Below are 27,548 nucleotides of genomic sequence, written 5' to 3'. Positions count from 1 at the left end.
TTTTTGAATGGCCACATGTCCAGTATCCTCACCTCAAACACAGGGTCTCCGCAGGGCTGTGTCCTTTCTCCCTTGCTTTTTATTATGTACACTGATAGCAGCAGGACTTCCCAATTGGGTAGCTACCTTGTGAAATTTTCTGATGACACTATCCTACTGTCACTTCTTCAGGGGGACCGATCGGGCCATGGAAGTGCCTTATCCCAATTCGTGAATTGGTGTGATGAAAACTTCCTGGAACTTAATGTGACAAAAACTAGTTAATCATTGATTTTAGAAAGAACCGTTTTAACCCAGAAGCCAGCATTATTCATGGCGGAAATGTTGAAATTGTAGAGACGTATAAGTACTTAGGAACCACGTTTGACTCAAAACACAGAGTCTATCATTAAGCAGGGACAACAAATAATTAACTTAATGCGGAAGGTAAATTCTTTCAATGTATCCCAAAGGATCTTATGCAACTTTTATTATTCTTTTATTGAAAGCCTTTTAACATTTTCTTTCATCTGCTGGTTTGGATGGATTGTCTGTGAGGGACAAGAATAGCCTCAGCAGTATTGTTAAAATCTGCTCCAAGATCATTGGAGTTTAGATGACAGACCTGGGCTCCCACTGGAAAAAAACAAGTGCTCCAGAAGGCTAGACAGGTCATGAGTTATCCTGACCATGTTCTTAGGCAGGAATTTTGTCTAATGCCCTCAGGACGACGATACCTGCACCCCCCCCCCAAGAAAAACGAACAGATATGCAAATTATTTTATCCCTCTGCCATCAGGTTTTTAAATACTGTTGATAGCGGCAATTAGATAGGTCCAGGCATTGCAAACCTCTGTACTATTATTTATTAATTTATTTACTCAAATGTTGGTCACTGCTCAGACTTAGTATTGTGGCCTGTGTATTTGTTGCTTGTTCTGGCACCCAAATGCAATATGATACTACTGACAGTGTTTCTAAATGCTGGATTAAGTGTTGTCTTTGTCTTGTTGATACGACTGGTAGACTAAAACTGAATTGCCCTACGGGGATAAATAAAGTTGTTTGAATCTTGAATCTTAAGATCAGATGCCAGTGATTAGTACTCTGGTGTGCTGGGATTGGCTGGGGAATGAGTCTGACCAATCTGTGACAAATAGCTTATTTTGAAAATGTCTTTTTTTTTTTATTTGTGTGTAAATATATCAACTTCAACTGTTCAAAGAATGTGATTTTTTTATATTTAACAAAATTTTGGTGTTGATGGATATTTATTTATGGTCTGGATTTTAATCACACTTTAATCACAATGAAATCAAATTGAACCCCATTTACCTTCACATCAACATATTGTTGAGTTAATAAAAACATGAATTAATTGATATTTGGAGACAGCTTAATAGACAACAAAAACAATACACTTGGACTCATGCTCATAATAACATGATTTCATTGGCAAGTCTGCACAGGTTTTATGTTTTTAAACATCACGTTAGTATTGTTAAGAGTTATTTTATTACCCCATCATGTCTTTCAGATCATAGTATGGTGCAGTGCTGTATCTTTTTAAACTTTATTAAGCCAAAGAGTGCTTATTGACATTTAAATACCTCTTTATTGGATGATATTTGTTTTAAAGAAGGCGTTAAAACGTTTTGGGATGTTTTTAAAACTACAAATAATTATTTTGAAACACTGCAGCAATGGTTGGATTTTGAGAAAGTCCAATTAAAACAATTTTGTCAACAATACTCTCAGAACCTCACTAGAGAGTTTACGCTGATCTAAGAGACTGAAATTTTTAAATTGCAAGAATTGGCTCACTTGCCTGGGAATCAAAGTTATGTGGAGTCTCTTATAAAAAAATAAGAAGACTCAGTTATCTGACCATTTCTTTTTGGGATTAAACCACAGGATGCTCTGGTCAGGTCACGTTTTCTAGGTGTAAATGAGATGGATGCACCGTCAAGGTTCTTTTTCAGTTTGGAAAGGAAAAATGGACAGAACAGAGTCATTCATTGTTTACGTTCTGAATGTGGAGCATTATTGACTGACCCTAAAGACATTAGTAAGAAAGCAAACACTCTTTATATGTCTTTATATAAAAATTTATTGGGTCCAGATTACAGGGATGACAGTGAGTTCTTCGATAATCTTCCTCAAGTGTCGGAGGAAGTTAACACAAGGATTTCAGGTGCCTTGACCATGGAAGAATTGTGTAAAGCCCTCCAAGGTATGGAGCAGGGGAAACACCAGGAATTGATTGTCCGCCAGTTTACTTTTATAAGTCTTTTTGGTCAGGGCTTGGAGAAGGCTTGCTGGGGGTACTGAATGACAGTTTAGCCGGGGGGCTGCTGCCGTCGAATTGCCGCAGAGCAGTCTTGAGTCTACAACCCAAGCAGGGTGATTTGATGGATATCAAATGTTAGCAGCCAGTCTCCCTCCTGTGTAGTGACTACAAGCTGCTCTCTAAAGTTTTAGCTAATCATTTGGCAGAGGTCGTAGACCAAGTGATACATCCTCACCAGACATACCGTGTCCCTGGTAGATCAGTCTTTGATAATGTTCCCCTGATTAGAGATCTTCTTGATGACTCTTGATGTCTCAATTTAGACTGTGGTTGTATATCATTGGATCAAGAGAAAGCTTTTGATCATGTTGAGCATGTTTATGGAGAGATTTGGAGGCTTTTGGATTTTGTAAAAAAATATATAGATCACATGAAAGTTCTCTACAGTGATGTTCAGAGTATTCTTAAAGTGGTTTATGTGGTTTATGTCCTTTTGGAGTTTGTAGAGGTATTAGGCAGGGGTCTTCTCTTTCTGGCATGCTCTACTTCTTTGCCATAGGGCCTTTATTACAGCAAATAAGAATTAAACTTCATGGTATATCGTTGCCAAATTGCAATGTAATTTTTTTTTATTATCAGCGTATGGTGATGATATAGTAGTTATGATAATGTAGTTTAGCATTTTGACCAATCAGACACACAACTATTTGTTACATTTAACAAATAATATCTAACGCCTCCTCATCTAACCAAAGGGACGATGGACCCTTCCCCCAAAAGGAAGCCATCACCTCAAAATGGACAGAACAGGCCTCTGGTCCCCTAGCAACCAAAGGGACACTTTCTGATAACACTAGGTTTACGACGCCCAAGAATGTTGCTAAGCCACTCTTAACTCAAGTCTCTTAAAAACAGACACACAATGCACATAAAAGGGACTCTTCTCTAATTAATTCATAGAAAAACCTTTCGTTGAATTAATTCACATTCACATTCACAATTCACTTTAGGGCATTATGTATGCTCTTACTGTTTTTGTATATTGTGTTTTGAGTATTGTATATGTTTTATACATGCTTATGTTGGATCACTAGTTAATATAACCTCATCTATATGGTGTTTGGTATCTATGAGTTCGTATTTTCATGATGTAAATGAGAGTGTATATTATATGTTAACACATTCGTTTTATAAGAATCTTAAAGACTCTTCTCTTGAACCCCCCAATCTAATTTCATATGCAAGACACCAGACTAGAGACAAAGAGTTGTAAAACTTCCCTCCAAAAGGTACCATTCCTCATTGGCTCACTCAAATCCTGAGGGTGTGACATCATCCCCCTATATAGATCACTGATCACCAGATCAGGGAGGTTCTTTTTAGTTTCAGGAATTCCAGGAGAAGATACTGAGTTAAGAGCCCTCAAAACCATGATAAGCTTGTGCCAGGCTTCGGTCTTGACTATTCATTCATCAAGATTATCTGATTCTAACTGGTATTTCCTCATAAACTCACTTCAGTAGGGACCAACTGGAGCCCCAAAGTGCATCAGGACTCTTTTTCAAACAGGCAAGACGTGCAAGTATGAAACTTAGTCTTATTAATTGATACATTAAGTATCATATGCACCTTTTACAAAGGTGTGTTTGAACTAAGAATCTGATGTTTCCTTCAGGCTGTAGATCTGCTGAATATCAAATTGTACCATAGCTTCATGTCTTTATTTCTTTTCTTTTTACTGCTTAATCTTTAACCCTTTTCCTATGCCAACCATATGCATGTGTGTGTGTGTGTGTGTGTGTGTTAGACTAGTTTAAGTGTTTATGTAGGTAATAAAGTCTTATTCGTATAACACTTGAGGTTGTTCATTGTTTGCTCATAACTGAAGTCCCTAATCATGCAGATATTTGCTACATGCTCTGAGTAGTATTGTATGGTAAGAAAGAAATTTTCCTTAACCAGGAAATTAACGTTCTTAGAATTGACAGACATTTGACACTGAGAGGTCAAGTAAAAACTTACAGCGAATCTAAATATTTATAATTTATCATAACTAGTTATGATTGATTATTCATATTTCCCCCTTGAGCTTAATCGTAACAGTAGTAATGTACAGATTTTATCTGAATTGCTTGGAAAATTTAAAGTTTTATCTTCTGCTAATATAAACTGGAATAAAACCAAAGTACTATTGTTAGGAAGCTGGGAAAATGGAAAACCAAGACTTCCTTATGGTTTATGTTGGAGGAAAGTCTTTTTAGGTGATGAGACAAAATTACTGGGAGGGATTATTGGAAAAGGTCAAATGACACAGAAGAAACAGAAGTTTTTGTCTCCAAATATGTCATATAAAATTGTCATATATTTTAATTGTTAACAATTTGGCGGCATCTCCCTTATGGCATAAGTTTACTTGTGTGGATCCTACTTTGAAGTTGATTAAAAAAATTCAGGATGTCCTGGTAGACATTTTTTCCGGGGGTCGATTACATTGGATTAAAAATATATATATTGTTTTTGCCTAAGTAGGAAGGTGGGCAAAGACTCATACATCTCCAAAGCAGGATGGCAACCTTTTGTCTGCAATTTGTGCAAAGACTGTTGACTAGACCTTTGAATTGGAGCTTGGGTGTTGTTTCATGCCTACTTTTAAGTAGTTCTCCAGTGTTGGGGCTGGACAAAGCACTTTTTTTTGATGGATCCCTTAAAATTTGGCACCTCCATGTTGCCAATTTTTTATAAGGACATTTTAAGAGTTTGGGGTCTCTTTGATGTACAACGACCGGAAACCTCACATTATCTTCATTGGTTACTCAAGGAGCCTTTAATCTATGGCACTCGGTTGGACTTAACAGACAGTTCCTTTTTTCCTGGACTTAGTAGGTTGCTGATTGAGCACAACATTATTACACTGAGTCAGCTACTGAATATTGCAGTGCCGGAGTTTAAGAATGAAATGGCATTAAGTTGTTTTTCTTACTATCTATCAGATGTGATTAATCTGTAGGCTAAATTTTTTTTCAAAAGAACCATCATGTAGCCTAATTATAATGGGAAACAAATATTGTTAGATGGCTAGGGTAGAACCTAAACTTTGAAAACTTTGTTATCTTTCTATTTTGCTCCAGATGAGAATGTTTTGATTATTGTAGCTATGTTGTTTTTAGTAGATAATGCTTTTAAGTAAAATATTAAAACAGTATAGATTTCAGGAGCAAACCTCTGAAAAAAAAAGAAAGAAACACACACACACACACACACACACACACACACACACACTCACAAACGTCAAATGGCCTTGCATGTATCTAAATATATTTATTTATTTTTGTCCAGACCTCTGCTTGGAAAAGATAGAGGCGTGCCTCTTGGAACGTTAATTGAATGCCCCTGACTTATATCATAAAGAAACTTTATTTCATTTGGATTTAAACTTTATTTGTTTTTGCAATATCAGTGTCAAATATTTCCTCATGTGTCATGGTATTAGACTCTTATTATATAATTTGATTACAGAAAAGCTGTTTTGAACATGGCAATTGATTAAAACATAACAGACTGGCTGTGCATTAATGTTACATCTTAACCCTTCCAGGTTAAAGACTTCAGACTTGACTCGGACTCCAGGTTAAAGACTTGTGAACATCTCTGTTCATAAGAACTCTGAAAGCATGCTGCAAATACTCAAGTGAATGCCAACCAGCCATTTAAATGTAAAGTAGCAAGCTCATTGGCTGCATATGCAACATGAACCAATCAGCTTGTGTCAAGTTGTTTAACACTATAAATATCATCAATTACATTAATACCCTTCAGTCTGTGCCATCTAGAGTTTCATGGCTCAACTATGCATTTATTTAATACAATTTTATATCTATCCACCCATCCATCCATCCATGCATCACAGTCAGAAACAATAGTTTTGGGAAATGCAAAAGAAGGTGCTTGCAATTTATTTACATTTATTTAACATTTGATTACCCTCATATCATCACAGGTGTATTTAATTCTTCCTTCTGTGGAGCACAAACTAAGATTTTTAGAAAAATAACCCATCTCTATGAGTCCATATAAAGCAGGGGGATGAAACGTTTGAAACTGACACTTCAAAAACCTTGCAAAACACAAATGTGGAAGTTGGGTCAAATGCTTCTTGTTTAACTGTTCCATTCCATGGCAATCTGGCTCAGTCATAACAGAGCTCTTTGGAATGTAATAGATGGTATGAGAAGAGCAAAGCAACTATGATCAGATGAGATATTTCTGTTTTCAGGACTATACATCTGAGATTACAACAGGGTGACTAATTGAGACAATAACATTTTTGAGGTGGAAATCTCCTCTAAAATGTAAGTATTTTTTTAATGTAAAATAATAATAATAATAATAAAATAAAAATGCAGGTGATTAGTTAGCCTGACCAAGCTAATGTTTTGATGGTTTAGCTGGTCATCTAGCTGGTCTCTAGTCAATTCTAACCAGATATCAAGTGCCTAACAAAGAAAAAAAAAAAAAATGAACAGCCAGGCTGGGAGACCAAGAAACCAGCTGGTCCAAAAAGTGGCTCTGGTCAATAGGCCTGGTGCAAAAATAATCCATTTTAACGTGTGATGCTCAAATGTATTATGATGTTCAAAGATATTACAATCCTGTTCTATATTACAATCTAGCTAATACTTGAAAACTGTTGCATTTCTGAGCACCTGCCATGGAAAACACTCAGCACCATCTACTAAATAGTTTACTTCCAGGCTGAAAAAAGGCACCAAATGCTGCAAACATGGGCTGCTGGTTAATTCATAATAATTAACTCTTGATACTTGCATGGGGAGAAGATATTCATGGATTTAGCAGGTGCTGAAAACATTACTATGTCCAGATACGGAACAACAAAGATAATCAGGATGAAAATAAACTCTGGAAAGTGATAAAATATCCCAAGAGTGTAGATGATGAGGACAATAGTGTGCTATTGCTAATACACTGGAGCAATTTACCTTCTAGCTCCTGCTTCAGAATTGTATTACTCTCTAGCAAAATTTTACCAAATGGATTACATATGAATTACCGCAAACTTTAACAAAAATTTGTATATTGCTAGAGCAGGAACAATTTAAAGGAAGATTTTGTTCGACCATACAGTATGCAGTTTATTTTGACTTATATTGTAAAGAGGAAAGATTTTTGTCTTAAAGGAATATTTTCCTCCTCACATGACACTCACCTACTGACCTACTGGCAGAGGGTGATGTTACGGATCACTCGGAGACAGAGGAGTAACAGATGAAAGATGTAGTTTATTAAATGGACACAAGCAGAGGAGCGGGAAGTAAGGAGTGGATGGGTGCTGGGATCCGTGCCGGGAAGGAGGGTACCACACACACGCACCGTGGGGTCTTTGGGAGGATCTTGGAGGTAATCCTTGGAGAGAAGACGGAAGAAGAGACTTCGGAGGTTATCCTTGGAGAGAAGGTAAAGAGGAGTTAGTCCTAATAGTTAGCGCAGAAATGATCTTGTCGCGAACGTGACCGGACAATGACTGAGTGCGTGTGTGTGGCTTTTGTGGTGCTGAGGTGGATGAAGGTGATGCGGATCAGGTAGCGGTGATTAGTACTCAGGTGAGGGTGTGCGTCGTGATTGTGTGGAGGAGGAACCTGGCGTGTTTGTGACAGTACCCCCTCCCCAGGGCCCGCTCCTGAGGGCCGGGGACCCCGACGTCGTGGTGGGTGTCCTCTACCCCTGAGAGCTGGTCGGTTGGGGTGTCTTGAGTGGAAGGTATCCAGCAAGGAGGGGTCCAAGATGTCGTTGCGTGGGACCCAGGAGCGTTCCTCTGGACCGTAGCCTTCCCAGTCCACTAGATACTCAAGCTGCCCACCACGCCGCCGGGAGTCCAGGATGTCCTTGACCGAGTAGGCTGCGCCGTCATCTAGGAGGAGAGGAGGGGGGGCTTCCGTCTCGCCAGGTTCTGTGGAGGGAAGAACAGAAGGATGGTGAGGTTTCAGGAGTGAGACATGGAATGTGGGGTGAATCCGGTACTCGGGAGGAAGTTGCAGTTTGTAGGTGACCGGATTGATCTGCTGAGTGATAGTGAACGGGCCAATGAATCTGGGACTAAGCTTGCGGCAGGGTAGACGCAGGCAGATGTCCCGGGTAGACAGCCAGACCTTCTATCCGGGTTGGTACTGGGGGGCCTCGGAACGGCGAAGGTCAGCTGCCGTCCTGCGTCTACGGAGCGCCCGTAGAAGTTGGTGATGGGCCGCGTCCCAGACCCTGTCGCTCTCCCGGAACCAATAGTCGACCGCGGGAACGTCAGAGGGCTCTCCAGACCAGGGAAACAGGGGTGGCTGGTAGCACTGGAAGGGTGTGAGTCCGGTGGTGGGTTGACGGAGGGATTTCTGTGCGTACTCGGCCCACCCCAGGAATTGGTTCCAGGAGTTCTGGTGGCCGTGACAGAAGGTACGGAGGAAGCGTCCGATCTCCTGAACCTTCCTTTCCGTCTGCCCGTTGGACTGCGGGTGGTAGCCGGAGGACAGGCTGATGGCCACACCTAGGAGAGAGTGAAATGCTTTCCATACCCGGGAGATGAATTGGGGGCCCCGATCCGACACTATGTCCTCTGGGATGCCGAAGTACCTGAAGACATGGTAAAACATCAGTTCTGCCGTTTCCATGGCAGTGGGGAGACCCTTCAGAGGAAGAAGACGACATGCTTTAGAAAATCTATCCACAACAATCAGAATACATGTGTTATTGTCAGAGGGAGGAAGGTCGGTCATGAAATCCACTCCCAGGTGTGACCACGGGCGGTTGGGGACGGGCAGAGGATGGAGTTTGCCAGATGGTAGATGGCGAGGACTCTGGTAGATGGTTGGGCCACCAGAAGCGTTCCCGTAGCAACGAGAGGGTTTCATTGACCCCCGGGTGACCAGTGCCAAGTGATGTATGGGTGGCGTGGATGAGAGGAGTGCGACGTGTCCTGGGGATGTACTGGTGCCCTGGTGGGCAACCCGGCGGAGCGTTGGCAGGAGTTTCGACTGGAGGTAGGGTTTCGGCAGACCAAGTGATAGGGGCAACAATAACTTTGTCTGGGAGGATGGGTTCGGGGTTCTCAGACCTCTCTTCGGGTGAGTAACATCTGGACAGAGCATCGGCCTTGACATTCTTTGCCCCAGGGCGGTACGTGATGGAGAACTGGAAGCGGGTGAAGAATAGCGTCCAGCGGGCTTGTCTGGGGTTGAGTCTCAGGTGAGGGTGTGCGTCGTGATTGTGTGGAGGAGGAACCTGGCGTGTTTGTGACAGCTGACCAAAATAGATTTTATTTATATATTTTTTTTCTTCTAAGATTTAAATAAAAACAAACAATTACTGGAGTAAGTTTACAAGAAAATACAATTTAAAACATTCTACTTAAAACGTAAAAATGAATTTCACATTTAATTAAATGTTTAATTTAAATACAATTTGTGAAATTTACTAGTAATTTCTGAATTAAGAATACAAAAAGACAGTGTCGATTGCGGCATTAAATTAAGATCTGCTCATGTTGCACTATATATTTTTTTTTATTTTAGGCATTTTTACAGCGTTGCACATTTTAACCAATCTCACACAATTCTGTTTAGCTTTGGAATGCAAGGGCCAATCAGAGGCATTCAGATGAGTTATTGCTTTGTTGAGTGTGCATGCGTTCGCTGAATTAATTCCAAACTCTTGCAAATTCTCTCATCATAAACAATAAAACGCAGATATATGTACAATGGAAGTAAGAGATTCATTTCAAATGTATACAGCTTCAGTGATTATAACAATAGTTTTATATATTTATTTATTTTTTGAGAGTGCTTAAACAAGCGGTAGATCAATGTTAGTGAAAATGTAACTTTCTATATATTATTTATTTGCTGTGAATAAATAACCGTGGAAAGGAAATGCTATATAATTATCCATTTCTAACATTTTTATTAAAGTGTAATCACATTAAATACAAATTCGGTCCCATTAAATATGTTTTAGCCTCTAGTTCTTGCCAAAAAAGGGGTTTATGATGATTAATACATTTGGCTGCTTTCAGCCTTACCCTGGAGTTGGTTCATCCTCTGCCTATGCATGTTATATATATATACATACTTTTAACTTCAAAAAAAGGCAATTTTTTAGCACAAACTTAGAAAGTGTACAAGGTAAGCAGTGAAAATGAAGGCCTGAAACAAACAAAATATAATAATAATAATAAAAACATACATTAAAGAAAAATTATGCACTGCATTTATACATCAAGGAGACTTTACTGTCTTGAGATGATGTTGTTAAATTTATATTAAAGTAATTTAAACTAATGCATCATGATTACAAGTTCTAGACTCATATTTGGCTGGACTTCAAGTTTGACCTTATCCTGGACAAGGTAAACAACGTATACAGAGAAAGCATACACCAAAAAAATATAATAATAATAATAATAAAAATAATAATAACATATCTTACAGCAACCAAAGAACGATAAACTATAATTACAATTATTGTGCACAAAACAAATGACTAATAAATAAAAGAAAAAAACACTACTGAATTATTTTTTAATAAATTAAAAAATTTAATTAAAATATTTAAATCATGAATGCAAGAACATATAATGCAAGAAAATGCAAGACAATATGATTTACAATATTTCCAAATATGTTATTTATACAAACTGTTCTGAATCAGTCAAATGAACATTACTTGAATATTCAATATTCTTACCCAGCCCTATTCAGAGGCAGTGCCACATTTATTTAGATCATCTAACGATCATCCACTTGGGTAATGTGAAGCTCTTAGCTGGATTTGGACCTCTCAGCTAAATCTGGACAATTTATATTTACTGTACTGCCTCTGAATTTGCAAAACTATTTATACCATTCATGTTTTGGAGAGACTAAAGTCAGAACACACAAAACCGCTAAATATCATTCAGACAGAAAGCTGAGATGATTGAAAAGTGATAAATATTTGCTGAACCCAGCAGTATCTATCAGAAGTAATAATGTCAGTCTAGTGTGAAGGGTTTTGAGTGTGTTAAACTCCTTCTGGCAGAATATGCAGCTTTGCCCCCTTGAGGGAAATTCATGCAGCCATTCAAATCTATAACTATATTTATCTTAAACATGCTTTTCATGTTGCATTTCTCAGTAGAAATCTAGGGAATTGCAGTATCACAGCTCCATATAAATAAATTAATCATAAAATAGCTGAGGGATTGTGTAATACATAGTAGTTGCTTCATTAATAATTAATGGCTCAGTGGTTCATGTAGGTTGTCTACAAACTGGAAGGTTGGTGGTTCAATCCCCGTCTCCACCTGACCAAGTGTTGAGGTGTCCTTGAGCAAGACACCTAACCCCAGCTGCTCCCGACGAGCTGGATGGCGCCTTGAATGGCTGACACCACAGTTGGTGTGTGAATGAGTGTGCGAATGGGTGAATGTGAGGCAAATTGTAAAGCGCTTTGGATGGCCATGTGGTCTGTTGAAAGCGCTATATAAATGCAGTCCATTTACCAATTATATAAAGAACAGACTGGTTCTCTTTTGAGGTGTGCATTTCTTACAGTCTGTTTTCAGATGATGTCGGCTCATGTAACACCATGAAAGTGTTTTGCAAACAGCAGTAACAAAAAAGATTGTTTAAATACGTACATGCATACATAAATGCAGACTTGTGGAAACTATTGAAAAATCACATTAGGAAAAAATAAAATAAAAAAGAATGAATGAATGAATGAACAAACGAAGGAATTGATTCCTCATCTGATGCTAGTTTAAAATTAATCACGTTTTGGCTCAGAACTAAAGCTTAATATTGGCTTAATTCTACTGTTTATAAATATGACATTGTGTGTGGTGATGGTAGCAAGGAAGACTCAAAATAAGGGCTACTCAACAGTACCATGTCTCTTTTAACAAATTAGAAAAGACTGCTTTGGCAGCTGAAAATAGGAGGGTTGGCAAGGCACTATAACAAAGAAACCTTGAAAGAAATAAATGGCTGCCGGGATTGTCTGGGTAAAATAGCCAGCTTGGGCACTGAGAGATACAGAAGAATGGCACCAAACTTTAGGAACCAAGCGTTTAGTTTGACAAAACCGTCATTTGACTAAACAAATAAATTATTTTCTGATATCTTATAGTTCTTCTAAATACTGCATGATGTTAAAAAATGACACCGTCACAAGTAAATGGGGAATGTTCTCGGATTCAAAATGGAAGTTCTTGGTGACCAGTGCTGACTTGGATCCTTTAGACAGGAGCTGGCAGTGGGCGCCAATGGTTTACAGAGGCTGTGTGCATGCAAGGAGGAGCAGCTGTCATCTCCATGGTGATGCTGTCCAAGACCAGGCAAGGATGTGTCCTATGGTCCTATGCTGGCACATTGGGATCAATTACACAGACCCCAACACCCACAGCGGCAATGCCTTGGCATGTGTCATCCACAACCTCCATGTGTTTATTTAGAACCTTCTGTCTATTCACTTTCTTTTTCACTTTGTCAGAAATGTTTGAAAAGACAGACATCTTCAAACACACTTTAGCGTTGTTAATGGAAATGTTAACCTCAAGTGATTGAAAAGCTGTTATGTATTTTCCCTTATGTTGTTCCTTACACATATGCTGTCTTTTTATGGAACACAAAAGCAGAAATTATATAAATTAACATTCAAAATTAACATATCTGTTTAAATTAACATATCTCTGACAACAAAAGTACATGCTAACCATGTCTGTGTAGCTCCAAAGGGGAAAAAGATACAACTTAAAGGAATGATGCAAGTAATCAGTTGTGCTGCCTATGGTAAAAGTTGGACATCAAACACAATGAGTGTCATTGGTTGTTGCATGTCACAGATTTGAAAGGCATGAGGCTAAGTAAATAAAAGAATTTCACTTTTTTTGGAATAAATTCTGAAAATTATTCTTTTAACTCTCCATTAACCAACAAATCTCACCAATCTCCTGGAGGCAGCACTTAAAGGGGTCATATGACATTACTAAAAAGAACAGTATTTTGTGTGTATTTTCCACATTCTGTACATTATTGTTTCTCCTCTATGCACTACATTTCTGAAACACGCAGATTTTTACAAAGCTCATCATTCTGAAAATTGTTATTGGCCGAATACCTCAAGCGTGTGATGGAAATGTTACGACCCTTACTAAACTGTTATGCCGTGTGTCCCGGACTGCTGAGACAAAAATATTAAAACCCATTATAAACGAGGCATTTGTTACATATAGTTGGGACATAATTAGGGATTATAATGACAATTCCAGCGGTTCTCAGTTCCAGAATTGAGAATCAAAGAAACAACAAGCACTACTCTACACTGCTCAAAACTCACGTTTGAATCATCAGTGGCAAATCCTTTAAATATGTAAACATACTTAGTCACTTAAATTTACATTAAAATATGTAAACGTACTTAGAACAGCCGGCATTGTAGTCTACTCTGCCAGGATCAGGAAACAGTCCTCCATAAAATGTGCTGCACACATCTAAATATTTGGGTTGAACTATTCTGGGACAGTATTGTAAATAAAACTTAACCACCGGTGTCTCGTTATGTCCTCTTTTGGAAGACCAAACAAATTAGTTTCGCTTTCACATGGAAACACACATTGTCTCCATGACATGACGGTGGCGGCAACAGAGAGAAAAAAGTTATGCCTTCTTTCTTTGCATGAACATTTGGGCGACGTTATGCAAATCTTCTCACATTGTGACCTAGACATGTGTGTGTGTGTTACAATGAACTGTTTTAGGCAGGCATGGGTGACTCTTAACTTTTAAAAAAAAAAAATATCTATTTAGATTTAAGAATTTAGTCTTTGCAACTTTACATATCCTTTTTAAGCAACAACCAAAGCACGCCCCTACATTTTCAAAGCCCCGTTTACCCGAGGCATCACTGATGAGCAAATGCTTTCTCTGTTTGCATGTGAAAGATTACTGATTACTGCAATCAGTAGTTCTCTCTCATCTTGAACTCCACTGATTCTACAGATTCAAGGATCATTTTCTATGGTTAAATATAACCCAATCAACCTAATCGCTTATAGCATAGTTGATTAAGCTGTAGATTATCTTGTTTGAAGTAATGTTGCTTCATATGACATTATCCAAAGAAACAAATGTTAATGATAAATCCCCAGCAATGTTTGTCCTGGCTACTGTATACTGGCCACCAGGGCACCATAAAGACTTTATTAAATAATTTGCTTATATTTTTATCAGAGTTAGTGTTGGCTGCTGATAAAGTCTTAATTGTTGGTGATTTTAATACCCATGTTGATAATGATAAAAAAAATGCATTGGGATCAGCATCTCTAGAAATTTTGAGCTCTATTGGGGTTAGACAACACGTATCAGGTCCTAATCATTTTCGAAATCATACTCTAAATTTAATACTGTCACATGGAATTGATGTTAACAGTTAAATTCTGCAGCAAAATGATGACATATCAGATCATGATCTAGTCTTGTGTAAACTCCATATAGCTAAAACTGTAAATTTGACTCTTTGTTACAAATATGGTAAAACCATAACTGTTACCACAAAAGACAGCTTTGTAAGTAATCTTCCTGATTTATCTCAATTCCTCAGTATATCCAATAGCTTGATGATTTAACAGAAACTATGGACTCTCTCTTTTCTAGCATTTTAGATACAATTGCTCCTTTGCGCTTAAGGAAGATTAAGGAAAATAATTTGACACCGTGGTATAATGAGCACACTTGTGCCATAAAGAGAGCAGCCTGAAAAAAAGGTGCATAGCTGGAGAAAAACAAAACTTTTTTTTGTTTTGCATGGTACTCTATCCTACAGAATAACATTAAAAACTGCTAGATGTGATCACTTTTTGTGTATTTTAGAACAAACAAACATAACCCCAGGTATTTATTCAATACAGTAGCTAAATTAATGAAAAATAAAGCACCAACAGACGTTGACATTTCCCAACAGGACAGCAGTAATGACTTTATGAACTACTTGAATTCCAAGATCGATACTATTAGAGAGAAAATTGTAACAATGCAGCCATCAGCTACAGTATCACATCAGATCCCCTGAGGAACAATTATACTCATTCTTTAATAAAGAAGAGGAAGAATTTAATACATTTGTTAAATCATCTAAACCAACAACATGTTAGATCCTATTCCATCCAAACTAAAAGAGGTGCTTCCAAAAGTCATAGATCCTCTTCTGACTATTATCAGTTTGTCATTGTCATTAGGATATTTCACCAAAATCTTCAAACTGGCCGTTATTAAGCCTTTTATAAAAAAAAAAAAAAAAAAAATAAACATAACTTGACCCCAAAGATCTAGTTAATTACAGCCTGATCTTGAATCTCCCATTTCTGTCAAAGCTATTAGAAAAGGTAGTATCCTCACAATTATATTCCTTCTTAGTGAAAAATAGTATCTGTGAGGATTTCCAGTCAGGATTTAGACCATATCAAAGTACTGAGACTGCTCTCATTAGAGTTACAAATGACCTGCTTTTATTATCTGATCATGATTGTATCTCTCTATGAGTGTTACTGGATCTTAGTGCTGTGTTCGATAATATTGACCACAACATTCTTTTGATCAGACTAGAAAACTTTGTTGGCATTAATGGAAGTGCATTAGCATGGTTCAAATCTTATTTATTAAGATTAATTAGTTAATTAGTTGCAGTGAATGAAAAGTGCAGTATGGAGTACCTCAAGGCTCAGTACTAGGGCCATTACTTTTCACAATTTACATGTTACCCTTCGGAGATATAATCAGGAAACACAGTGTTAGCTTTCACTGTTACGTTGATAACACTCATTTATTTATTTGTGGCCCTGCGAAACATACCAATTTGAAAGGTGGGCTATTTGAAAGAAATCTTTCCTTCGAAAGCCACGTTTCTTGTATTTGTAAAGTCATTTAAAGCACTGGCTCACTGGCCCAACAGTGAAAAAGTGGCTTATGTATACCGATTACATGAAATCAGAACTGATGCTATAAGTATATATGCCAAAATGAACTCATGGTGTTCATTTGGGCACATATGTTTATGATGCTATTAAATACAAATGGTAAGCATTAAAAATAAAAATATAAAAATATATATTAACATATATAATGAGTTTATAATCTTTCTTTAAAATATAAAATGCACCACTTCTCAAGATACTTTCCTTTACCACTGACTTCTACTGTGAACTGAAGAGCTAATTTTTCACAATCTAATAAATTCCCAATGGATAAAATCCAGACCTACTCCATTTAAAAAAAAATGAATATCTTGTTTCACTCTAAATTTGAGACATTACATAAATAAAGAACTGTAAACAGTAGGGCTGTCCTCGACTAAAGATTTTTACTCGTCATCTCCGCTGTAGAGATGCTCCTGCATGCATGTTTCATACGGATAACATAATCTGAGAATTCGTTTTTCATTTGAATTGGTTAATTTGAAAGTAGAAATTTCACTCTTTATAGTTTTTTGTTTTCATATACAAAATTTTGCAGTTCCCTTTCAGTCGGTCACTCTCGACGCCATGACGGTGACCGACGCAAAATGGGATATCGCTTCGACAGACCAATTGACTTCGAGTGTAAACTAAACAACCCAATGCACATTGGCATGCAATTATTGCATCCAGCTCCCGCTGATCACTGCGCGAGTATAAGAAGGCAGCAGGTGAAATACATACCAGCTTTTCGCTTCAAAGCCGAGCATTAGTATCGTTCTTCTCAACTGTGTCTGCTGTGGCTCTCGTAAGCTTCGTGTGTTGGCGAGACGGCGCTTCAGTTCCTGTGTCGAGTGGATTGCAGACTTCAGGCTGCACTACCCCCTGTCGTGTTGCAAGCGGCCAATTCCCCTGTGTGCCTCAGCACTAAAAGAGCATTTCCTAAAGAGCAAATTTTTCTAAAAGAGCTTCACAGGTGTGTCTTTGTCAAGACGACGGATCATCCTTATAAGGATGCCGTTTCACCCATGCGTTTCTGGGTGCGGTCGTTACCTGGCAACGGGTGATGGTCACGATCGCTGCCTCATGTGTCTGAGCGTCGAGCACGCTGAGGTGGCTTTCATGGACGAGTGAAATCCTCCACCGTTTCCAAGCTGGATAATTGGTTTCTCGGGACGGCCCAAGCTGGATGATTGGTTTCTCAGGACGGCCCGCGCTGGTTCTCAGTGCCCCACCCCAGTGCCTTTCTTCCTGGAAGTGCATGATGAGCTCACCAAGTCGTGGAAGGCACCTTTTACTGGCAGAAACTGGCTGATGGGCTCCTCCTCCCTCACCACCCTTGATGGCGGTGCAGCGAAGGGGTATTTGGCAATCCAGCCGGTGGAGCGCGCGGTAGCGATGCAATTGTGTCCTAAGTCCGGCACTGAAGAACATGCATGATGATGGTCACGATCCAGCGGTTCTGGAAGAACTCCAAACTGCCACTGACCTTGCGCTTCGAGTGGTCAATTGCCTATAGTTGTTAGCAGTGCACCTTGCCTTGAACCGTCTCAAAGGTCACTTACGAGGCAAGCATGTGCTGGTCCGAACGGACAACACAGCGACCACTGTGTACATCAACTGGCAAGGTGGTCTGCGCTCCCGTTGCATGTCACAACTCACCCACTACCTCCTCCTTTGGAGTCGGAAGGTTCTGAGGTCACTTCGTGCCGTTCACATTCCAGGCATACTCAACCGTACAGCTGACGAGCTGTCTTGAGCAATGCTCCCAGGAGAATGGCGACTCCATCCCCTAATGATCCAGCTGATTTGGAGACGTTTCGAAGAGACGCTCAGGTAGACCTGTTTGCTTCTCCAGAGACCGCTCACTGCAATTTTTTCTACTCCCTGACTGAGGGAACTCTCGGCATGGACGCACTGGCACACAGCTAGCCGCGGGGCCTACGCAAATTTCCCCCAGTTTCCCCCAGTGAGCCTTCTCGCACAGACACTGTGCAAAGTCTGGGAGGACGAGGAGCAAGTCATGCTAGTGGCGCCGTATTGGCCCAATCGGACCAGGTTCCCTGAGCTAGTGCTCCTCGTGACAGCCCCTCCTTGGTCGATTCCTCTGAGGAAGGATCTACTGACTCAGAGATGGGGCACCATTTGGCACCCGCATCCAGACCTTTGGAAACTCCATGTCTGGTCCCTGGATGGGACGCGGAGGTTCTAGGTGAACTACCCCAAGAGGTAGTGAACACCATCACTTCGGCAAGAAAACCATCTACAAGACACGCTTATGCCTTGAAGTGGAACCTGTTCGTCGAAACTGCTGCATACCATGACCCCATAAATGGGAAGTCTGTGGGTAAGCATGAACTCATCGACAGGTTCTTTAGAGGGGCCAGGAGGTTAAATACTTTCCCACCCTCCTCTTTACCCTCTTGGGGCCTAACTATAGTGCTTAAATCACTACAGCAGGGCCCATTCGAGCCTTTGCATTCAGTAGAGCGAAAGTTTCTTTCATTGAAAACTCTGCTCCTGCTTGCACTGGCCTCCATCAAGATGGTAGGGGACCTGCATGCATTTTCGGTCGACGATTCATGCCTAGAGTTTGGGGTGGCTGAATCCCAGGTAATTCTGAGGCCCCGGCCTGGCTACGTGCCCAAGGTTCCCACTACACCCTGCAAAGACCAAGTGGTGAACCTGCAAGCGCTGCCCCTGGAGGAGGCAGACCCAGCCCTGGCTTTACTATGTCCTGTCTGAGCATTGAGATGCTACGTAGACGGGACACAAAGTTTTAGAACCTCAGACCAGCTCTTTGTCTATTATGGAGGCCTGCAGAAGGGGAATGCCGTCTCTACGCAGAGGATGGCCCACTGGATTGTGTGCCCTGCCCGTTCAGGTTATGAGCTCACTCAACTAGAAGTGTTGCATCCTCCTGGGCGCTGGCTTGTGGTGCCGTGCTGACAGATATTTGTAGAGCTGCGGGCTGGGAGACTCCTAACACGTTCGCTAGGTTCTATAGCCTTCGTGTAGAGCTGGTATCCTCCTGTGTTCTCACCTCAAACAGGTAGTGGCACTGAGAGGCCCCGGTTAGTGTCGGCTTGCTTAAACTGCTCCAGAGTGTCTGTACTGTAGACCCTGTTGAGATCCTCCATCACCCTAGGCAGCTGGACACGGCGGAACATCCGGCGCCAGGCCTTCATGATAAATCCATGAGAACCATGGAAGGCTGGGTTCCATATTAAGACCTAAGCGGTACTCATATGTGTAGTCCACGGTATAGCCTTAGAGCCCATGTTTCTGCGGCAGCTTCTGCCTTCCCAAGAGGGTTTTAATCACCTCAAATTTCTCCATATACACCTAAACGGATGCTATATGTGTATTTGCTCCAGAGACCTCCTTCGGGAAGGATGGGGCTTCTGCAGCATCCCAGTTCCAAGCAGAACAGGTACGTTTTCCCAGTGTTATCCAATCTCACCCAGTGAGGTAGGGCTTTGACAATGGTGAGTGGAACTACTTGTTCCGAGCCCCGGCCTACAGCTAATAGGGGTGCAGGCAGCTCGCACAGGGCACAGCAAGGGGTGGCACCCATGGAGCTTTGGTAGGGATCCCATTTTGCGTCGGTCACTGACGTGGTGTCAAGAGTGACCGACTGAAAGGGAACGTCTCAGTTACTTATGGTAACCCTCATTCCCTGAAGGAGGGAACGGAGACGCCACGTCCCGTCGACATGGTTGTTGTACCGCCGCTGAGCTGCCGGGTCTCCGGCTCGGCTCCTCATCGAAAATCTGGTATGCATTGCATCTGCTGCCTTTTTATACTCATGCAGTGATCAGCGGCAGCTGGATGCAATAATTGCATGCCAATGTGCATTGGCTCGGTTAGTTTACACTCGAAGTAGATTGGACTATTGAAGCGATATCCCATTTTGTGTCGGTCACCGACTTGGGGTCTCTGTTCCCTCCTTCAGGGAATGAGGGTTACCATACGTAACCCAGACGTTTTGCAATTGTTCACAATGAACAAGATATAAGAGCCTCCTGTTTGCTTTTAATTATATTACAAAAGCGCCATATTTTGTTGTTATTGTGAGTGCACATAAATAAAGATTCTTTAAAGATTCGAAATGTGTATTACTCGCATCTGTATGAGCAAAAATAAGGGAGTATTTCAAGAGCAAGTGAGCACACTGATGCCTCCATCGATGTCTGAGGTCAATGAATGAATGAGGCGAACGTTTGTATGTAAGGTATTACCCAGTGGTTTGGTGGTGCCTGGAGAAGTGGGTATACTCTCAATTTATGCCCCAATTTTTTTTAAGTGACCCAGCAAAGGATGAACACTTGTAAAACTAGTCTTGTATATTTGGTTCACCCCAAAATGGGCCAGTAGTATTTGCATATTGTCACTTTACTTCTGCTGCTTGACTACACAGAGTAAAAGATTTCTGGCTGGGGTCAAGGATGGAGTGACCGCAATCATCAAACATATTTCAAAGGAGGGTTTAGGGACTTGTTTTTTTATTTATTCATTTTATTTTTTTTTACATGCTATTGGATTAGCTATTCATGTGGTAGACTGTCATGATTGTACCTCATGCAGGACACTAATGAATGATGTTCATCAGAGAGGATTTAGAAGTGGGTCTACACAAAGCTGACTTATAAAGAAGTGGGTATGCGCCTTACACTTGCGTATACCCTCAACTACATCACTGGTATTACCATAGACCAGCCTTTCCGTTCTTCATGGACTGCATGACTTTGCCAGTGTATTTTATTTTATTTTTTTCTCAGACTAAGCGACTAATAACATTTTGTTTGAACACGCCTCTTCTGATCGACTAACTGTTAGTCGACTATTTGGGGCAGCCCTGGTAAACAGAGTGACATTTGAAAGTGATTATTGGAATAAGTCTCACCGTTGTAGTTTTCACTCTGCCGCTGGGCTGTGTACAAGTCCAGCCTGATTTATTTACTAACAGGTCACAGCCTTCATCCTCTAGACAGGGCACCATGTCACACCACTGCTTGGTCTTCACGATACGAGCTGTGAATCAAGACCAGAGAAAAGGTTAAGATGATATGATCTAAAAGGAAGTAAAAAACACAGAAAACACACACACACACACACACACACACACACACACTTGCATTTGTGGTTTACTGTACAAACGGTATTTTCTATCAACCTACACTAACCCTACACCTTTACATACCCTAGACAGAAAACTATTTGCAATATTTGAATTTCATAAAACATCATTCTGTTTGTTTTTTTAAGCCACAGGAAGTGTCCTCATAAATCATATGTATCAGTACACACACACACACACACACACACACACACACACACACACAAAACAACCCCTCCCCCACAACAATTTAAAAATAAAATTAAATATTTGTACACTTAAGAATGCATGAATGTGTTTGCATTAGATGACAAAATGTCAAACCAATTGGAATTTATTTTAAATACATACAACACAGGCACTCTTCTAAAGAAAAAAAAATACACAAAATAAAGTTTGTTAGTTTGGAAATGATAGTCAAAAATATATAATGTTTACATTTAAGACAAGAAGTATAGTGACACTTTCTGCTTGATAAACAAACATGTCCATAATTATTGTGATGAACTAACTAACTGCTAACTGACATCACACATCGACTAAGAATCACCTGTTGGTAATCATACTACACTAAATACAGTGACACTATAGCTGAACATCTTAAGACTGAATGCATTACTTTCAATTGATACCATTTATAGTAAGTTAGCTACAAACATGTGTCAAAAGATTTAACTTTTCACCCCATCAGAACTGTCCCTGCTTGTCAAGTATAAAAGAGGTTACTGTAACACATTGAACTAGTGTTGTGTATGACATAACATGATGTCGCTTCTACTTGTAGGAGAAAGACATTACCCTGTGGAAGAATTTTACATAAGCATGAGATAGTAAAAATAGTCTAGCATTTGAAAGCATTCGAATAAGATAAAAAAAATGTAAGAAATAATAATAATAATAATAATAAAGAGATTAAAGGTTTGTCAGAGATTTCTCACGCAGATGGATTTATATAAAAGTAGGCCACTTTAACATACCTGCATTAGCATTAGTCCCTTGGGAGAGACAGTGACAGTTTCTATATAAATTAAATGACAATACAATGGCCATTGTTTTAGAAACTTATATTTCAAACTTTACATGAAATGTAATGTACTCTGTTATGTAAGTGCAATATATAAATACACATGCCACATGTTTACTTTATTTACATTGTAACTTTACATAACTGTTACAATGACAATGTTTTTTTTTTTTTTTTTAGATCCCACAATAAGTAAAAACCTGTCAGGTTACAGTTTTTCAATAACTTGCCTCTATATGTTAAGCAGGCCCAAGCACTTGCTATTTTTTAAATCCATTCTTAAGACTTATTTTTATGATCTGGCATTTAACTCCGTATGAGAGCTGTTTGTGTTTTTGGTTAGTGTTATTGTTTGTTATTGTTGTTATGTGTAAAATGGTTTTACTTTGATTATGACTGTTCCTTAAAGGCTAAGATTGTGCTGGATGAACAGCACTTTGGGAAACAATAGTTGTTTTAAAAAAGTGCTCTATAAATAAATATATTTTGATTTGATTCGATGAATATTCAAAGTTGGAAGATTATTCAGTTAAGTTGTTGTTATGTATACCTTTTGATTGCCAGTATATTATGAATTGCATCATGTACAAACTAAATGTAATTAGCCAAACTACAGATCCCAGCATACGCTATCTTATTACATTACAACACAACATGCCAGCTCTATTTCTTGACTTAAGAAATCATATATGTCAAGGGAGTGTATTACAATGTCTATTTTTCTACATAGTTTTACTATGTTTAGGCTGCTGATGTAAAGCATCTTAGAGCAATATTTAGAGGGATAAAGAGAATTAGAGTACTTGTATTATAATATTTGTATTATAATTATTATTAATTTTATTATTCTATTTATTTATTTTTTTCTTTTGTGAATTTCAGAAGCCACAACGAGACAAAAGGGGGCGCAATCAGGCCTAATTGTAGGTGTAATGGAGGAATACAGCGAATCTGTAATCAAGAGAGCTGAGTGGAATTAAGACATTTGCTTCAGTGCCACTCAAATGTTGGTATGTATAGGATAGTTATAATTTTAAACAACTACTATAACAACCACAAAGTACACTGAATAGATCAATGATAACAAGCATACTACTTATTGAAACTTTATTTCTATTAAGTTTCACTTACTATAATTTTAAAAGACATACAGTATATTGTGTATTCTGCACAATATTTAGTAACTAGTATTCCATCTTGAACATAGCCAGAACCTTAATTTGCAAACAGTTTTATTAAATACAAAATTAAAGTTTTAATTTTCTCAGATGAAAACTACAAACCACATGACAGCAATGTTACATACTGTACTACAATCTGGAACGCTTACCATCTGGAATAATAATGCTGCATAATGTGTTTTTATTAATTTTTATTTTTATTTTTTTAAATATCAAATATTAAGTATATATTATGCACTATGCAGTATCCGAACAAAATCTCTGTTGTTGGATGTCAGTGCCTTAATTACAACATTACCTGGCCCGGAAACTCATGCAGAATTTATAATGGAGCACAGTGTGATCATTTTAATACTGTAATTTGTCCTCCTGGGCAGTTTGATTCAGTGTTAGCACCGATTATTAATCCAGTCATACATAAAAGGAAAGGACACCTGCTTAAACCCACCCAGACTGAAATTATTTTAAGAAACAGGGTGCATGTAATCACAGTGCACATAATCTGATGTTATACATTACTGACAAGCTAGTCTTGTCAGTTAATTTGAGCTACTGCAACATTTTAATCAATTTCATCCAGGGTCAGAACTTTCACAAGGGGCTATTCAAACTTCCAGACACTTTCCACCACTGCGTAGTCACTCTCCAGGTGTGAGTGGAAGAATTGAAAGACAACTCTACGTTATAAAATAAAAACAACCTGGATGTAATCTGCCTCTGGGATGGGGCTAGACGCACAGTTCATCTGGAGGCGATAAGAGAAAGTATAACATCATAACACCCACACTGGGACACTCATCTTGTTGAAATGCTTTATCACACTCATGTCAACAGCCAGGAACCCTGGGTAATAAATCTTACCTAATGCTGTAGAGAAGCAAGGTCTGGCAGGAGAGAGCAGATATACAGGAGGGCAAGAGTTTAGCCAGATCTGATAGTAGCTATGCATTTTAAAATGTGTGCAATCTAGGTATAGCCATCTGATGCAAAAGTATATATATATATATATATATATATATATATATATATATATATATATATATATATATATACAGATCAGATGTAAGGACTGATTATTGTCACATAATGTATTGACCAAATCTATTGATACAGTCTATAGGTCCTTTTAAATTACATTTATGCTAAATTAAATCACAAAATATATATGCTGTAATATGGCACCTTGGAGCACTTAATTCACAACATAATTTCTGCTTAATAAAGTTATTATTAACAGCTTATTTGACCCTTAATTAGATTTCTAGTTTTATTCAAAGACACAATGCCTCCATGCTCCAGTGGTCTTGTCCAGTGTCGGGTCCCTATGTCTTGCTCTGGTGACAGGCATGTGCATGTTCTTCATGTCCCTGGCCGGGTGCCCATCCTCTCTGCTCTCACGCATTAAAATTCGCAGCTGCACTTGCTGCTCAGTAATGACAGACCCTTTTAAGCAAATTTAGAGTGTCTTCATTTTTGCACAGGCATTTCCAACATGGCATGCCATTGTCAGTTCATTATCCTCTCCTTGTGGGTCACTGCTTTGTTTTCTCTCTTTACCATTGTATGATGTTTGAAAAAGAAAAATTATACAATTCATTTTTTTTTTCAAACTCATTCTCATTGGCCTTTTGCTGTGAGAGTGTGAGAGTAAGTGAGTTTTGTGTTTCGGTTTCTTCCATTCCCACACAAGGTTGTAACACAAATGAGATCTAACAAACGTAAAGGGCATATGCCATATTAACCATATATGCTGTTTATATTGCTTGTAATTGGGATGAAGTAAACATCTGTTGTGTATTTTAACATAGTTTTTAATTGTGTTTGTAAGGCTTATGTGTATCAATGCAGAAGTAAAGAAATCAGTTGCTAGTCAAACTAGTCAAACCCTTGCTCACTAATCCCATCATGCCGCAAATTGTTCAGTGTCTCTAAAATCATCTTGTCACCGCTTTTAACAATACAATAAGTTTCTGGTATATACAAATCCTTCCCTACATATTACACTCATAAAAGTAAAATGTTACATTACAAAACAAAAACAGATTACAAAAGTCAAAGAGCCCACCACCAAATCTATGATATTCTAGTCTTTAGGTACCTGCTTCAGTCTAAGTCATTCGTTTACTTATTTTACTGTCTGACAGGTAACAATCTTAAATCTGATTGCATAGAAAAGTAAAGAGCAATTTTCTGAATCCTTGCATTAGCAAACACCTGTAATTAAAAGGAGATGAGTAATTTTGTTTGGATTTTGTCTTAAAATTGGACTGTACAATTTGGGTTGGATACAGATCCTTGGATTCCTACTAGATTTATATATTTTGAATAATGCTGGTAGTCGAACTGTTTTTTTTTTTGTTTTTTTTTTAGTTTTTTTGTAATAACTGTTCTATCCTTCCTATCCGATGAAAAAAAAAGAGCTGAAATCTCAAGTGGAGATGCAGCATCTGTTATTTAATCAACCTTCCTATGCACATTCACATTAATTTTTGTCTGGGATAAAATTTGTTATTGTTTACAGACCCTCGTTATGTACGGAGGAGGGGACAGTGTATTTATCCTCACTGCTGTTTGGTAAATGCCAGGCTGAACCCTAATTGGCAGGCACATTTGGCACAGCACTATTTGCCGAGACTTTCTGTCTGTTTGGTTGCGCTGTGGGGCCGTGTGGACTGGTGCTTGCAGCCCGGCATCTGCAAACCTCACCCTGAGTGATATCATGGACTCACAGATGCATGCTGACATTTCCTCCCTACAGCAGGAGTAGCTGTGAGCCAACGGTGGAAATGTCAACCCCTACATGGGCTAATAATTTAAAAGTCTGACGGTACGAAGCATAATTGCTATGAGAAAACCAAATGTTACTGTAATATCTTCCAGTTTTTTTTTTTTAAATCATTTATCTTGTTAATATTATTATGAAAATTATTACTAAATGATTTTGTGATTATGATTCTCTCTCTCTCTCTCTCTCTCTCTCTCTCTCTCTCGTGCAGTCTAATGATTATCTGCACTAAGATGCTGACTATTTTACAGCTATGTCCTGGATCAATTTACTTGTAGTAATTCAATAGCAGCACCCTGTGGTAATGTTAGTGCAGTTATATGATCTCTGTTGAAGGCTTGGTAGCACTGAAATTGTTTTAAAGGAGTCTGTTATTATTAAAGAAAAGTAATAATGTCTAGTTCATAAAAGTGCCCTGTGGCACACACCATTTTTGTGTTATTAAAGGGAACAAACAGACATGCACACCCATTAATTCACATATTTGGACTGGAAACATTAATACACATGCATTTCATGATGGTGAACATCTTTTTAGGCATTTACTTTACCTGAACCTCTTTTCTTTTCTTTTCTTTTCTTTTCTTTTCTTTCTACAGTTGTTAAATAATAATAAAAAAAAGAGTAGAAAAGGGTTTCTAGAATCTTTCTAGAATCTAGAATCTTACTGTTGCACACTACATGTATGTTCTTTCTAGAAATGTTTATCCCATTCAAATTAATTTCTCCATGAAGCATCAAAATAAATGATATTAGTGGAACTCTTAAATTATACAATTTTACAAATAATGCAACAAAAATAAACATTTTAATGGAGTAAGAGTAAAAGTCTACATTTTGAATCTGTCCTATGCCCTCTTTTTTCTGCCATAGGCAGATCATTTTTAAATCTACCTTGTGACCCCATGTCCATGCACATTTCACAGCTCAATTCACACATTACCGAGGTGTAAACAGCACACATTCACACATCTCCTGTATTGCAGAGCACTACTGGCTATACACTCTATAAAGTACACATTTCCTGTGATTTATAAATTCCTGATTTGTTTGGCTTGAAAATTTTAAGATTGTAGATGTATGATTTTAATTTACATTTACACAACTATTTAGATAAGTAATTACATATTATCTGCCTATGTTTATTAATATGTATTCACGTCATAACTGTGTTTTAGCATTA

At 38.7% G+C, this 27,548-nt stretch overlaps 1 protein-coding gene across 2 annotated transcripts in view; it reads right to left on the bottom strand.

Moving 5' to 3' along the window:
• The window catches only part of tafa5a (TAFA chemokine like family member 5a), a 168,587-nt gene that overhangs the window by 15,001 nt on the left and 126,038 nt on the right, over positions 1-27,548 (bottom strand). For both annotated transcript variants that reach the window (XM_059511507.1, XM_059511508.1), the window contains exon 3: positions 21,163-21,290. In XM_059511507.1, the coding sequence (XP_059367490.1) occupies positions 21,163-21,290 (128 nt within the window). The remainder of the gene's footprint in view (positions 1-21,162; positions 21,291-27,548) is intronic.

This window comes from Carassius carassius, chromosome 26 (assembly GCF_963082965.1).
Source record: "Carassius carassius chromosome 26, fCarCar2.1, whole genome shotgun sequence".
Taxonomy (NCBI): domain Eukaryota; kingdom Metazoa; phylum Chordata; class Actinopteri; order Cypriniformes; family Cyprinidae; genus Carassius; species Carassius carassius.
Note: the sequence above shows the minus strand (reverse complement) of the source record. Positions and strands in the feature narration are given on the sequence as shown.